The 15,833-nt window shown below is 51.8% G+C and overlaps 1 protein-coding gene across 1 annotated transcript; it reads left to right on the forward strand.

Moving 5' to 3' along the window:
- The first annotated feature begins 29 nt into the window (after nt 1-29).
- FES (FES proto-oncogene, tyrosine kinase) lies at nt 30-14,283 on the forward strand. The gene is made up of 19 exons (XM_081888128.1): nt 30-1,167; nt 1,786-2,028; nt 2,215-2,388; nt 2,614-2,710; nt 3,804-3,987; nt 4,975-5,112; nt 5,204-5,329; nt 7,019-7,141; nt 7,274-7,460; nt 8,142-8,225; nt 8,457-8,666; nt 9,639-9,761; nt 9,875-9,928; nt 10,441-10,559; nt 11,236-11,330; nt 11,928-12,051; nt 12,477-12,634; nt 13,035-13,157; nt 13,553-14,283. The coding sequence occupies exons 1-19, from the start codon at nt 1,075-1,077 to the stop codon at nt 13,693-13,695; spliced, it is 2,598 nt and encodes an 865-aa protein (XP_081744254.1). The 5' UTR covers nt 30-1,074; the 3' UTR covers nt 13,696-14,283.
- Nucleotides 14,284-15,833: the final 1,550 nt, after the last annotated feature.

Here is a 15,833-nt window from a genome sequence, read left to right on the forward strand (position 1 = left end):
CTGATCCATATTGATTGGTTTGGGTCTCCCTGGCCACTGTCTGCTGCAGAATCAAGGAGGCCAACGTATTGCCCAGACACAGTCCAGTCCGGATGTAAGAACCTAAGTCAGCTGCATCAGGCCAAATGGGACCCACCTAGTCCAGTGTCCTCTTCTTGTAGTCGCCAGCCAGATGCCCCAAAGGGAAACCCACAATAAGAGGTTGAGCCCAAGAGCCCCCTCCCCTCCTGTGACTTCCAGCGACTGGTATTCAGAAGCATTGCTGCCTCCACCTGGAGGCACAGAGCATAACCGTTATGGCCAATAGTCTCCTCCATGAATCTGTCTAATCCTCTTTTAAAGCCACACAAGTGACCCTGCCTGCTCACAGAACTGCTTCACTGTCAAATGTGCATCATTTACGTTGCCTGGAAATTTGACATTTGTTTAACCCAGTGGTTATCAAACTATTTTTTCTCTTAGCTACACTTTCAGAATAAAAATTTGCTTGCGCCACACCGAAATTTTTTTATTAAATCGTGTAGGGAAGAGGGAAATGCGACAGAAGTTTGTAAAATTGCCCATGTCTTAGAGAAAGTGGACAAGGGCAACTTTCCCCAATGCATTCCAAAATGATACTGAATGGTGGAAGATTCAGGGCAGGCAAACGGAAATACTTTTTCACACAGCATAATAGTGAAACTGGGATCTGTTCCCATGACCCACAGTCACAGCTGCCAACTTCCCATTTTTAAAAGGGGGGTTAGGCAAATCGCTAGGGGCAAAGGCTCTCCGTGGCCACTAGTTATGATGCCCAGCACACACACACACATACACCGTGCTTCTGAATATAGCAGTAGGCACGGGGACCAAACAGCTGGAGAAGGTGATGACACTTGTGTCCTGCCTGCAAGCATCTTGTGAAGGCCACCTGGTGGAGCTGAGTTGATGAATTGTCTCACAAGGACAGGACTAGATAAAAAGCAGTTTAATTTGAAGGAGCCTCTTGGTCCTTAAGGAGGTATTGCGTTCAAGTGCCTGGGTGGGGGTAGAAGCCACAGAGAGAGTGCAGGAGACAGGAAGGGGGATCTTGCAATGCCTGGAGGTTTTGTGGAGTCTTCCTGTTCCTCTTTAGTGCTCACGGCCCAGGAAGGAGTCAAGTGCCGATTCAGACAGCACCCCGGCAAGGTATGTCCAAGGGCAGAAGGGAGCTTCCTCAGGGATACAAGAAAGGCTCCACTGACCCCCAACCAGCCCCCTTCCCTAATATACCACCAGCCAGCATGGGGGGGGGGGCTTCTACAGAAAATGTGATGTTTGGAGACTCCTCTTGCCTTCGAAACTGGAGACAGAAACTCCAAAACAGGAGAGGGAGTTTGGGTGGTCCTCAGCAGCCCAGGGCACCAATGCACAGCAGGCGCACTTGAGTGCTGGGTGTCACTGCAACACCACAGTGCAGCCTGGCTGAAGCCTCTTGCAAATTGGGGTAGGGAGATGAACTCTGAACAGATTGCAAAACTTGCTCGACTGGGGGAAGGGAGCTCTCGGATACCAAATCTGACGGTGGTGAGTGGGCGGCGGTATCCCCCGAGCCGGACCGGCACCTGCCTTGAGTCCAGTTTCTCAGAGTAGGGACTTGGGTTCTTCGCAGGCACTTTCCGGAACTGCTAGGGTGTTACGTTAGGGAGCGCCGCGAGGCTGCGGCCGCAAAAGGGAACTTGCAGCGGCCCGGCCGCTTCTCAGGAAAACCATGCCAGGGAGTCCGCTCCGTCGGGGCAGGCTGACGGCGCTGGTTCTCCCTTGCAGGGCGAAGGCTGCTGGTCTGCCTGCTTGACCATGGGTTTTGAGCTCGCGCTGGGTTGCCCCGAGGGCCACAGCGCCCTGCTCCAGCTGCAGGAGGCTGAGCTGCGCCTGCTGGAGGGGCTCCGCAAGTGGATGGGCCAGCGCGCCAAGAGCGACCGAGAGTACGCCGCCCTCCTACACCAGATGCACAGCCAGGCCGGCAAGCAGGAGAGCGGCGGCCAGCCTAGCAACAGCCAGGTCGCCCAGGTAGGCTCCCAGGAAACACCCCCCCCCCATCTGGCGCGGAGCTCCCTTGACCCTTCCCTCCATCCTCCTCTGGGGAGGCTCCCCGTCGCTTTTCCATTAGGAGGGGGTGGCTGGGCAGCTTCTCCCTCTCTGCGTCTTTCTCTCTCTCTCTCTCCGTCTGCCCTCCTGGTTCTTTTCTGCCCGCAGTGCTGGTGGTCGCTGGTAACACAGACAGAGGCCCTGAGCCAGCTCCTGCAGCGACACGCCGAGGCGCTGGTCTCGGGCCCCCTGCACAAGCTGGGCCAGCTCATTCGGGACAAGCAGCAGCTGCGGCGGAGCTACAGCGAGCAGTGGCAGCACATGAGCCAGGACTTCCTCCGGGTACGGCAGGCCACCCACCCTCGCGCCCGCCGCCCGCCCCGTCCGGGCTGCGCAGCAGCGGCCCCTGGTGGGCATTTGCGGTGGCGCTCTATCGGGGCTTTGGTGCCAAGGCTGCATGTGGCTGGAATCTGACTCAGACCCCAAAGGACATCTAGTCCATCCCTCCGCAGGAAGCCCGCAACTGCAAACCCTCTCTAAGCCCCCTTTCTTCCTTGGCTCTTCCAGACCACCCAGCAGGAGCCTGAGCGCCTGAAGGCACAGTACCGCAGCCATGTCCGGGAGAGTGCTCAGGCCAAGCGCAAATACCAGGAGGCCAGCAAAGGTGGGTGTGGCTGGAGACCCCACAGAGCCCAACTGGGTCAGCCCAAAGACCTGCCTCGGCCAGTGCCCTGTTCTGGAAAATCCCCAAGAACATCTCCCTCCCATCCTCCCTCCAGCCGAAGGTATTCAGAGGAATGCAGCATCCTCTGAACGCAGCTTTTGCAGCTTCGAAATGCTTGCCCATTCACCTAGCCTGAAAGAACTCGAAATAGTTATGCAATAGCTGGTATTTCAAAAGTCTGGAGGGAAGTTTTGCTCAGGGTGTTCTGTTTCTCCATGTGTGTTTGTGTGTGAAAGTCTAGGAGCCTGGCAATTAAGGGGAAACACAAATGTAACCAGGTGTCCACTCTCTACCCGATTGGTTAAAAGGTTGGGATGGGGAGTGAAAATATTGTATGTAAGTTGACAGGGAAAATAAGTTGCAGAACTAAAGAAGGAAAGAGCAGTGGAGTCAGAACCTTCAAGAGCTTCACGATGCAGGAGCTGGAAGTGGACCATTAAAGGATCCAGAAGATTAACCGAGGGATAAGAGTTGATAAAATACTGACATGGTTAGGGAAACTGTCTAGAATAAGCATAGCTGGATGCATTTATTTGTATTTGTGTAACCACCCAAACTGTAAAGGTTTTAGTAAAGTAACAAGCCAATCTAAGTTTAGCTAAACTTGTTGCCTTACTTAAGTAAGTGGTTTATTTATTTAATTATTTTGGTGGTCCCCCCCCCAAAAAAATCTTAGTCTTGTCATTCATCCCATTCATCTAAGTGTTGTACCACTCTACCCATTATTGGGAGCTGGGTAGGCCAGTTAGAGTCCGGAAGGCTGAAGGACTGCCTAGTGGAAACTGCACGATAAAAATGGAGAGATCTACTTGGTGGCAGTGGTGAAATTTATCATAAGGAGGTGGTGGTTTGAGTGGCGGAGTTGTTTCTCTCCCTCTCTTCTGTCTCTTGGGACAGGCTATAGCCTGTGCCATGACACCTAGTTGCCAGCCCCAGGCATCTTAGCCATGTCAGCCACGGGACACAAATCTCTTACTGAGCATGACTGCATTGGCGCTCCTGACCCTCCTACGCTTTTGCACTCTCCCTGCAGAGAAGGACCGAGAGAAGGCCAAGGACAGATATGTCCGGAGCCTGTGGAAGCTCTACTCCCTGCACAACCAGTATGTGCTGGCCCTGAAGGCGGCTGAGGTGCAGCACAACCACCACTACCAGCACACCCTGCCTGGGGTGCTCCAGTCCTTGCACAGCCTGCACCAGGAAATGGCCCACATCACGTAAGAGGGGCTCCAGAAGGGCTGGAGGGGGGTGAGATGGAGGCAGCCAGGGACCTTGAGAAAAGGAGCCCAACAGCACCAACCATAGTAGCACATTTGACTCCATGTAAAACAGTCTATAAGGACGCGGCTGGCGCTGTGGGTTAAACCACAGAGCCTAGGACTTGCCGATCAGAAGGTTGGCAGTTCGAATCCCTGCGACGGGGTGAGCTCTCGTTGCTCAGTCCCTGCTCCTGCCAACCTAGCAGTTCGAAAGCACATCAAAGTGTGAGTAGATGAATAGGTACAGCTCCAGCGGGAAGGTAAACGGCGTTTCCGTGCGCTGCTCTGGTTCACCAGAAGCAGCTTAGTCATGCTGGCCACATGACCTGGAAGCTGTGCGCTGGCTCCCTCAGCCAGTAAAGCGAGATGAGTGCCGCAACCCCAGAATCCCTTTACCTTTAAAACAGTCCTGTGCCCTCACAGCTGATGCCCTCAAGATTGCCAAGAATAGCACATTGCAGCCATCAAAGGCCTGGATGAACAGGAATGCTTTAAGAATCGTAGAATTGTAGAGTTGGAAGGGATCCCGGAGGGTCATCTGGTCCAATCCCCTGCAAATCCTGCAAATCTAGCCCAACCCCTGAATGATGATGATGATGATTTGATTTCTCATCAACACTTCACAGCGTGTTCCCACCGTTGTTGTTTTTAAACAATATTAAAAACAGTTTAAAACAATCAGGAGAGAAGGAGATACACCCCACCAGGGAGGGCATACTACAAATGTGGACCTGCCACCAAGAAGGCCCTGTCATGGCTCAAGGGCAGTGAAACAGGCCCAGTGGTGTTACTAACAGAGCCTGAGATGGTTGCTATTGGGGGGACTGTGCCTTTGGGAACTCAGGTCCAAAGTCATTTCAGGCTTTGTGTACCAGAACTTGCACCTTGAATTAGGACCAGCAGCTCAGTTTCTCCACCAGCAGTTTCCTGTTTCTGTGCTGGCAGGAAGGGGACCCTCCAGGAGTACGCAAGCATCACCAGCCTGGTGCAGGAGGAGATGGTGACGGTACACCAAGCCATGGGCAGAGCCATTGAGCGCCTCCGCCCAGATGTGGAATACGAAGGCTTTCATCCCCAGTGCAGGTAGCGCCTGCTGTGCTTCCTCTGAGATTCTGGGGGCTGGATTTCCCAGCCATCAGCCTCTGCCACCCTCCTCTGGTCTGTCTCTCTCCAGGTGTGGGAATGATGCCCCTGCTGTGGTGACCTTTGACACGAGCCTGCTGGAGGAGATGGAGACAGAGGGCCTGAAAGCCGGGGAGCTCCAGCTGAATGAGCTGACACTGGAAAGCATGCAGCACACGTGCGTTGGGGGCAGTGTTAGAAATTAGCCAGGCGCGTTTTGCTACTGGCACAGGTTCCAATTGTGACTATGTGGAGATTTCTGGGCGCCAGGTTGGCAACCACAGTTTAAAAACCTCTGCCTTAGCCCATAGTTAATTCCATTTCCACTGTGTGTGTTTCTCCTTCTTGCATACTGGGACAAGTGAATTGCTGTAAGAGTAAGCTGTAGTCAAGTGATGTAGTTGAGGCAGTGCCAGATTTACTTATAAGCTGAACAAGCTATAGCTTAGGGCCCCACTCTCTTGGGCCCCCAAAAAATATTTTAAGGGGAGGGGACTGGATGTACATTTCCAAAATATAAGATAAAAAAGAAATAAAATGGCTTTAGATACCTATTAGGTCCATAAATTACATATAGCATTTATTTAACACAAAAAACAGCAACAATTTGTTGTTGACAAAGGACAGCTGGACATATAAAGGGCCCCGTTACCTTCAGTAGCTTAGGGCCTCATCAAACCTAAATTTGGCCCTGAGTTGAGGTCATAGAAGGGAACCCAAGGGTCATCTAGTCCAACCCCCTGGCAAATAAGATATTCCGTTGTGGTGACCACAACCTAGTTTTAAGGTGCCACTTGGTGAATAGCTTACCTATCTGAGTTTCCAATACTGGTTGGGGGAGTAAGGGTGGGATTTTGCAGGCTCAGTCCTAACCACTGAGAGCAAGGGCAGCGTCCCCCACTGCTGCAGTGCCAGAGGGGAGAAGCTGTGCCTGTAGAAATTTTCCTTCCCTTTCTCCTGTCAAAAAGGGCGCAGGAGGCCCATCTCTGGGGAGATCCACTCCAGCCTCATGGAGCACAGATCTGGGCTCAGCACTTTGGGTGGGAGAGCAGAGGCTAATGATTTGAGCAGGTGGGGCTAAGATGGAGCTCTGGCTCAACCAGCCTCCTTCTTTTCTGAGCTCTGGGTGTTTCTCTTGCCTTGCTGAGAGCCCAGAAGACAGAGATGTTCTGCTAAGAAGCAGCTGGGATAGGTCAGTCGGCAGAGCGTAAGACTTTTAATCTCAGGGTTGTGAGTTCAATCCCCATGTTGGGTAAAAATTCCTGCCTTTCAGGGGGTTGAACCTCGTGGTCCCTTCCGACCTACCATTCTATGGTAATAATAATAATAACAACAATAATTATTATTATTTATTTATACCCAGCCCAACTAGCTGGGTTTCCCCAGCCACCATGGGTGGCTTCCAACAAAGTATTAAAATACAGTGGTCTGTTAAACATTAAAAGCTTCGGCTGCCTTTAGATGTCTTCTAAAAGTCTGGTAGTTGTTCTTCTCTTTGACATCTGGTGGGAGGGCATTCCACAGGGCAGGTGCCACTACCAAGAAGGCCCTCTGCCTGGTTCCCTGTAACTTGGCTTCTCGCAGCGAGGGAATCGCCAGAAGGCCCTCGGCGCTGGACCTCAGTGTCCGGGCAGAACGATGGGGGTGGAGACGCTCCTTCAGGTATACTGGACCGATGCCATTTAGGGCTTTAAAGGTCTGCACCAACACTTTGAATTGTGCTCAGAAACGTCCTGGGAGCCAATGTAGATCTTTCAAGCCAATGTAGATCTTTCTATGACCTGGAGGCAAGTTGCAGCCAGGCAGAACCCTCTGCGCCATTGATCCCTGGGCTAGCTGAAGCCTCCATGCCTCTCTCCTGTTGCAGCCTCACCTCGCTGGAGGAGGAGCTGGCCAACGCCATAGAAAACACCCGAGGTCACCAGCAGCATGCCCAGATTCTAAAGGATGAAATCCAGAAGGAAGAGGCAGCTGTGAGCCCTGGAGAACGGTGAGGCTGGGTGTGAGGCCAAGGCCTTGGGCACCAAGGGAAGGGGCTGGCAGGAGCTCTGTGGTGCCCTCCCAGCTTCAACTGCTCCACTGGGCATGGGCGTTTCTCCCTCCCCACTTTTCTCTCCTGCAGGATCCTGCTCCTGGGAAAGCGCCAGGCCTTGCATGAAGCCCAGCACCAAAGCCACCTGGCCCAGGGCACGCAGGACAAGCTTCAGGCACAGCGGGATTTGCTGTGGCACAGGCTGGACAAGCTGGGAACCCGTGAGCCGCCGCCTGCTCCAGCCCTGCAGGAGGACAATCAATCGGTGTCGTCTGGGGTGCGTGGAGCCACTGTGGGTGCGATCACTGCAAGCCCATGGGGCAAGCTCCTTGCAGGGGCATAGGAAGGGGGGTGCAGGGGCGCAATCCACCCCCGGGTGTCATCCTTGAGGGGGGTGACAAAATAGCACACCACACTTACAGCACGCCCGAGCCACGCGTTTGTCCTGGGAGTGACGCGGTGGCTCGGGGCCCCGCACTGCCCAAAATGGCAGCGTAGGGCTTGCGTATGCCAGGTGGACTCTGTGGGCAGCTTTCCGTGCCTCCCCCCTGGGCAGATCGCCGCCCCACCCCCTTGCAGCACCCCGTGCACGGATCGCCCTGCCCCCACCACTCCGGGTGCCAGAGCAGCTAGTTATGCTCCTGGCTCCTTGGCCTTTGGGGTGGGCAAACCTGGCAAACGTTTGACTTTTATCCCACCTTTCTTCCAAGGAGCTAAAGGTGGCATGTGTTTTTTCCCCTGTTCCCATTTTATCTTCACAACAACCCTGTGAGGTAGGTTAGGCTGAGATGCAGTGACTGGCCACCCACTCAATGAGAGAGGGGGTCTGAACTCTGGCCTCCCAAGTCCTAGCCTGATGCTCTAACCACTATGCCACACTGTCTCCAGTTTGGTTGAGCCAGTGTGCAGCAGTCCACCCTGACCTTGACACTCACTCTGTGTCTTCCTTCTTGGACAGGAGGTGGAGCGTGATGGGGGTCGGATCCCGGCCTTGGAGGTCCTAAAGCAGCACTTCTCGGGCATCTTCCGACCACGTCTCACAGTGAGTGCCTCCCACCCACTGATCCGCCCACCCACTTGTGTCCCTTCTCTGCCCTGCTTTCTGAATTGGTAGTGCCAAGGATGTGCTGGGATCAACTGGGAGGAGTGGGGTGGGTGGAGGCAACGCACGAGGAGATGTTCCTCCACACGCTCTTCCTTCCTGGTCTTCTCTGCTAGAAAGGGAGCTGGCACTGTGGCTGGCTGTGCCCATTCCCCCTCTCTCCATCTGCAGCTGCCACCCCCAGTGCCCCTCCTGCCTGAGGTGCAGAAGCCCCTGGGCCAGCAAGCCTGGTACCACGGCGCCATCCCCCGCATGGAGGTGCAGAGGCTGCTGCAGGCCAGCGGAGACTTCCTGGTGCGCGAGAGCCAAGGCAAGCAGGAGTACGTCCTCTCAGTCTTGTGGGATGCTCAGCCTCGTCATTTCATCCTCCAATCTGCTGATGTGAGTGTTGTAAATGGGATGGTGGCGCTGGGTGAAGTGGGCAGAGGAAATAAAGAAGCAGGCAGGCAGCCATTCTAGCCCAAATGTAGCCACTACAGTTGTGGCTCTGGTTATGTGGTGACCCTGCTATGACTTCCACCTGGAATCGCAATCCTTTCTTCAGTCAATTTTTGTAGAGAACCCAGATGACACTGTGACCATCCCAAAACATTCCTATGTTTTTGGGCTTGTACTCTAGTCTTTTTTTACACTCAATTTGTGGATTTTAAAAGAAAACTCTGGGCTTTCTCCAGGCCACTGGCCTTTTAATTAATAGCTTCCTCCCTGGCCTTTTCATTTTTAGTGGTTTCTACTTCTAATCTTGTGCCCCTTTAATTAATTCCTTCTTGTTCACTTGCCCAACCAAGACATTCCTATAATTAGTTTCTGCCAGCTGTTTCCTGTAGAATGAGACTGTAACTGCTGGTTTCCTCTCTGCTGCTAGAGCAATTGCTTATCAACTTTTCACTTAAAAAAAACAACATTGCAACTGAACAATGAATGTGAATGAACAGGAAGAAATTAAGTCTCCTCTTGCCTGCGGTAGCTTTTAGCACAGTGGACATTTATCAATTTATTTTTATTTTATAAAATGTATACACCGCTTGATTGTATACACCCCTCAAAGTGGTTTACAAGCACAATAAAACAAAGTTATTAGTAAAAACAATATTAAACGGTAAAATCAGCCATAAACCTAAAACAAATTAAAGCATACATTAACATTCAGCATTCTACATAACTGGATAGGCTTGTCTAAACAAAAATGCTTTTAGTAGGTGCTAAAGTACTATCTGATGTCAATAGGCAGGGAGTTTCAGAGTTTAAGTGCTGCCATATTAAAAGATTGCATTGGAGATGCCAGAGCAGTGGTGTTTGCCTTAGGACTGTGCCAGAACTAAGACGGCTGCTCTTTGTGGGATTTCCCCTTAGAACATGTATCGCTTGGAGGGCGAAGCTTTTCCCACCATTCCGCTGCTGATTGACCATTTCCTGAAGACCAAACAGCCCATCACCAAAAAGAGTGGTGTTGTCTTGGGAAAGCCCATCATCAAGGTACTGCTCCCTGCCTCACCCTCTGCTGCCACTAGATTGGGCCAGGCTAAGGAAGGGAGGGTTGGGGTTGCAGAGTTCCCTGACCTGTGACTGAGTGGCTGCTCTTGCTGCAGGACAAGTGGGTGCTAGACCATGAGGACGTGCTGCTTGGGGAGCGCATCGGGCAGGTGAGTGACTCCCTGGCAATGGTGGTGGCGGTGGAAGGCATGCTCTGGTTAGGCACCACCTTCAGGAGTCCCACTGTTGGACTCTTGACAAAAGCTGTGCGCTGTGGAGCAGCTGACTGCCTCTCCCCCTCAGCCTTCCTTTTGTTAAGTGGGAATAATCCAGGTAAGAGAGGCAGAGCAGCCTGCCTTCTGGAGGCCTGGCCAGGGGCCGGAGGCAAGCCTCCTTGCTGCCCTGTTTGCTGAAGGGAAGCAGTCCAAACCGACTCACCCTTAGAGCCATGCCTTGGCTGGCTCACCACCACCACCAGGACACTTTCTTCTGTGGTCCCTGGAGACACCCAGCTGCATAGGTTTGGTGTGCAAACCGGATTCAGAAGCACTGGACCCTGCTGGCTGCACACCCAGGAAGCAGCAGGGGATGGAGTCTCTTCCCTGGACTAAATTTTGCAATCTGTTTCTGTGGGCAAAAGGGCAGGGAGAGGAAAGTAGTGCCATCTGTCTTCTTTCTCCAGGGCAACTTTGGAGAGGTGTTCAGTGGGCGCCTCCGCTGTGACAACACCCCGGTGGCTGTGAAGTCCTGCCGTGAAACTCTCCCACCAGAGCTCAAGGCCCGATTCCTGCAAGAGGCCAGGTGCGTAGGGAGCAAACTCCTGGGCAACTGGGACTGCATTGCTAGGCGGCTCCTGAGTCTGAGCTGGACACTCTGGGGCATGTTGTGGGGGCAGGATCTTCCCTCCCAACTCTTTGGAACAAATGTAGGAAGCTGCCTCTAGCTGAGTACACCTGGCTCAGTGCTGGCAGCAGCTCTCCAGATTCAGGTAAGGATCTTTCCCCCCAGGCCCTGCCCAGAAGTCCTGAGGATGGAACCAGGGTCCATCTGCATGCAGGGCAGGTGTCCTAATCCAAGCTGAGTGGTGCTGGTGGGAGATTCCATGGTCCTCACTCCCATGGTTTCTTTGAACGGAGCCTTTTAAAGGCAGACATCCCACCTTCCTTGGGAAAAGTGGCAGAGATTTCAGTCTTCCAGAGATGGTGGGGACTGATCATTTTGCCCTGACCCCCCTTTCTCTGCTGAATCTCATGACCTGCCTGGCTGGGGGAGCTTCAAGACCACTGCATCCTCCCAGTGCTGCTGTCTTGCTACAGAGTTGCAGCATTGCCTACCCTGCCCCTGCCGTTAGCATCTTTGTACTGTGGGTAGGTTAGCAAGGACAGGTGAGGTGCTGGGGACGCCCCTTGGAATCCCTTACCTGGCTGGCACTTGGCGTGCCCTCCCTTCATTGTGTCTCCTCTCACTCCCTTTGCAGGATCCTCAAGCAATACAACCACCCAAATATTGTCCGGCTCATTGGTGTCTGCACCCAGAAGCACCCCATTTACATTGTCATGGAGCTAGTTCAGGGTAAGCCCAGCATTTCATGGCTTTCCATAGCCTTCAGGCTTTCCGTTTTAAACTCCCCCAGCAGTATGTAGGGTGTGTCTGTTTCCTGGGTGGAAGATTTCTGCACTGCAGCTGGGGGAGGGAGAAACATTTGCCCATTACATTTGCCATTACAAGATATATGCAAGCTTCCTGGTTTTTGCAGAGGCCTCTTGAGAACAGGCAATCTGTGTTGCCTTGAAGTCTAGTAGCATATATTCACAAAGCTCCAGGTGCCCTACTTCTCTCCCTGCTGACTTCAGCAGAGCTTGGCAGCTGGATAAGTCCAGGGGCCCAATTAGTTTGGCATCCTGTTCTCACTATGGCCACCCAGATGCTGATAGGAAGCCCACAAGCAGGACTTGAGGGTCACAGCCCTCTCCCCCTCCTGCAGTTTCTGGCAACTGGTATTCAGAAACATTTCCTGCCCCTGATGGTTTGTCCAGGAGGGAATCTCAACCAGGAGCTCTCAGGCTGAGCTCCAGAGCCTCTGCTCCCTATCCTGCCATGGCTCCCAGCTTCCCTGGTGTGACACTGGCCAGCTGGCTCCCAGCCCAGCTTCCCTCTCTCATCTCACAGGGGGTGACTTCTTGTCTTTCCTGCGGAATGAGGGAGCTCAGCTCAGAGTCAAGGATCTGCTCAAGATGATGGAGAATGCGGCAGCAGGCATGGAGTACCTCGCCAGCAAGCACTGCATCCACCGGTGGGTACCCCTGCCCCTGTCTGTGCAAAAAGGGTTTCCTTCCTTCCTCCCTCCCTCCCTTCCTTCCTTCTCTGCTTTGGCAGAGACTGTGCTGTGGGGTTGGTGGCACTTTCAAACCTGAAGGCTGGAGCAGGCAGGTGGAGAGGCTTTTTCCCTGGGGAAGGAGGCAGAGTTCCCACCTGTGGCCTTTTCCCACCTTTGAGCAAGGAGGGAATGAGCTGCCTGCAAATCTGCTACAATGTGCACAGCCTAGTTGACATGTACAAAACCCATCAGGTGATGTTTGGGGCTGGAGCCGGGAGTCTCTTGCCCAGGTAGCGGGAAAGAGCTGGGAGTTAGGTTCCAGCCATTGGTGTCTGGGAAACTGCCTCCCTCCCTGAAGTCTTCGGCACCAGTCAGACATTTGGATCTGCTACCCCTTGCAGGGACCTGGCAGCCCGGAACTGTCTCGTGACAGAGAAGAACGCCCTGAAGATCAGTGACTTTGGGATGTCGCGGGAGCAGGAGGACGGCATTTACGCCTCCACTGGTGGCATGAAACAGATCCCTGTGAAGTGGACAGCCCCAGAGGCACTCAGTCACGGTACCCACAGCTGTGGCTCCAGGCCCACCTGCTTTAGTAGTACCCTACAGCCTGGCTGGCAGGCAGGCAGGGGGCAGGGCCCCTTGTCCTCCAAACTGGTATAGGGATACCCTAATGAGCTTTTGGATCATATCAGCTCCTAGCTACAGATGTGTAGCTTGCCAGAGGCAGGTATGGGTTCATGGGAACCCAGCCTGGGACCATGAATCTAGGACAGTGATGGTCAGACCTGGCCCTCCAGCTGTTTTGGGACTACAATTCCCATCATCCCTGACCACTGGTCCTGTTAGCTAGGGATGATGGGAGTTGTAGTCTCAAAACAGCTGGAGGGCCAAGTCTGACCATCACTGATCTAGGAGAAGCCACCTCTCATGCCTGCTCTCTCGTCCTCCTTCCTCAGGCCGGTACTCCTCAGAGAGTGACGTCTGGAGCTTTGGGATCTTGCTCTGGGAAGCCTTCAGTCTGGGAGCCACACCGTACCCCAACATGACCAACCAGCAGACCCGCGAGGCTGTGGAGAAGGGTGAGAGCCTAGAGCAGGGTAGGCTAGGCGGGAGGTGGGGGGAAGCTGTGTCTTTGGTCTCCTTGGAGGGTCGGGGTTTCTACCAGCACCCTTCTTCTCTTGGCACTCACTGAAGCCATGCTATGGACAGGCACCAAGGAAGATGAGTGGTAAGTATTTTTTAATAAAACGGAAGGAGGTGTGCATTGTGCCTCTCCTGCCTCTCAAAAGTTTGCTCTTTGAAGGTGCGCAAGAATGGGGGAAAGTACCAATGCACAGAAATGTTAATGGAAAAACTTTTGGCCTGTCCTTAATCCACACATTGGGAGTCCCAGGAAATTGCAACGAAAACACATTATTAGCTCACCTGCCAGCTCCATCCTCCTGTTACCTGGCTGTGTCTTTTCCAATCCCAGGAATGCGCCTGAGCATCCCAGACTTGTGCCCTGAGGTGATGTACCAGCTCATGCAGAAGTGCTGGGAATATGAGCCACAGAACCGGCCGAGCTTCAGCACCATCCACCAAGAGCTGGTTGTCATTCTGAAGAAGCAGCGGTGAGAGAACTAGCTCCAGAACCCACTGGGTGGCAGCAGGGGTGGCGACCATCTCCTGCACCAAGGCTGCACCCACTTGACCTTCTGCCGAGCCTGCAACCTTCACGCAAAACCTTTGCTCTTGGCACCCCTTTCTGGCCATGAATACCTTGCCTGCCCCCCTCCAGCGAGTCTTCCATCCAAAGTCAGCCAAATGGTCTCAGCTGCGCCATGGCCAGTAGACCATTTACCCCAGTGGTTCTCAAAGTGTGTGGTGTGCCACACTGGTGTGGCAGGAGAGGATGGCAAGTGTGGCAGGAAGATGCAAGGACAATCAGATAAATTAGTACATAATTATATTTTGGGGATGATTTTTTCTAATAGAAAATTTTGATTTTCAGGTTTATACATTTCAATAATTTTACAGTCATTTTAACATTTCAAAACTTGACTTCCTTCCCCCTCTTTCTGCAGTTCCTTAAATGTATTTTTAATACCTTCTGCATATCCAAATTAACTTAATTTGTTCATTTATTCATCTACTTTAATGTTCTTATCTGTTTACAATTTAACTGTAAATATTCAATAAACAATTTCTATTCTTTTATAAAAAGTTTGTTATCTTGATTTCTTATTTTTCCAGTATGTTTTGCTATTTCTGCATATTCCATAAGTTTTTATATCCATTCTTCCTTTGCTGGGACTTCTACTTAGTTCCATTTTGGGGCAATTAACATTCTTGCCACTGTAGTAGCATACATGAATAAGTTTCTATACAGTTTAGGTAGTCCTGTCCCTATAATTTCCAAAAGAAAAGCTTCTGGGGGTTTTGTTTTTTTTACAAATGTTATTTTAAACATCCTTTTCAATTCATTATATATCATTTCCCAGTAAGCTTTAACCTTACTACAAGACCACCATATATTATAAAAAGAACCTTTTTTCTCTTTATATTTCCAACACTTATTTGATTTAGATTTATGCATTTTACATATTTTCCCCATGAGGAGAAAGAAGCCCTGATATAAAGTAACAGGGTGGGAGGCTGAAGGAGGTTGAGGAGCAAATTGCTGGATATGGCATTTACTACTACTGTACTACTACTACTACTACTACTACTACTATAATGCTATCATTAATAGCAGCAGCAAACACTATTTTAGTGTGCAATAATATTTGTTGCTGCTATTATTGGGAATTTAGTGAGAATGCCTCAAAAAGGGGCATAAAATGGCAACTACAGTACAGCACTGATGCTCTTCTGCCTTCAGATGGCATGGATGACTGAGCAGCACCTGACCTCAGCCGTTTTAATTTAAGGCAGAAGTGGAATAGCAGGCTGCTTCTGGGATCCAAATAACGTTTTGTAGCTGACTGGACAGTCCCAAATATTGAGGGAGAGGGGTTTTAATTGCCACCGGTGCATATAGGGGGGGAGATGCTCCTCCCACACTTGATCAGGGGATCCCTTGCTGCAATGGATATAAAGTACAGTGGTACCTCTGGTTACGTACTTAATTCGTTCCAGAGGTCCATTCTTAACCTGAAACTGTTCTTAACCTAAAGCACCACTTTAGCTAATGGGGCCTCCTGCTGCTGCCGCACTGCCATCACATGATTTCTGTTCTCATCCTGAAGCAAAGTTCTTAACCCGAGGTATTATTTCTGGATTAGCGGAGTCTGTAACCTGAAGCGTATGTAACCCGAGGTACCACTGTACTGTTAAAGCAACTCTACAGTATTTGCAAAAGGAAGGGGTTAAAGTGATAGAGCTGATGCCTAGAAAGAGGGGATTATGCTCAAAACCCAGTGAATGTTGCTGTTACCACCGACTTACCATTTCTGAAGGTGCCTAACACAGAATCCATCTAGCTCAGTATTGTCCACCCTGACTGGCAATGCTTGCTGCCCTCTGCCTGGCAAGGCAGCTGCCCTTCTCCTGTGCCCAGCCCAGGGGGCTTCTCAGGAGGGCTGAGGAGGAGGAAGGGAAGAGTCATTCCGTAGTCTGACAAACAGGATTGCCATGGGCACCGCCAGCCCCTTTATCTAGTCTGACACTAGAGTCAGGGGTGGGTCAGTGGTCAATGTGTTGAACTAAAAAACCACAGAGTTCAAAACCCCCATTCAGCCATGAAGCTCATTGGGCAACCTTGGGCCATGCAC

Source organism: Podarcis melisellensis (genome assembly GCF_964234715.1).
Source record: "Podarcis melisellensis genome assembly, chromosome: 14".
Taxonomy (NCBI): domain Eukaryota; kingdom Metazoa; phylum Chordata; class Lepidosauria; order Squamata; family Lacertidae; genus Podarcis; species Podarcis melisellensis.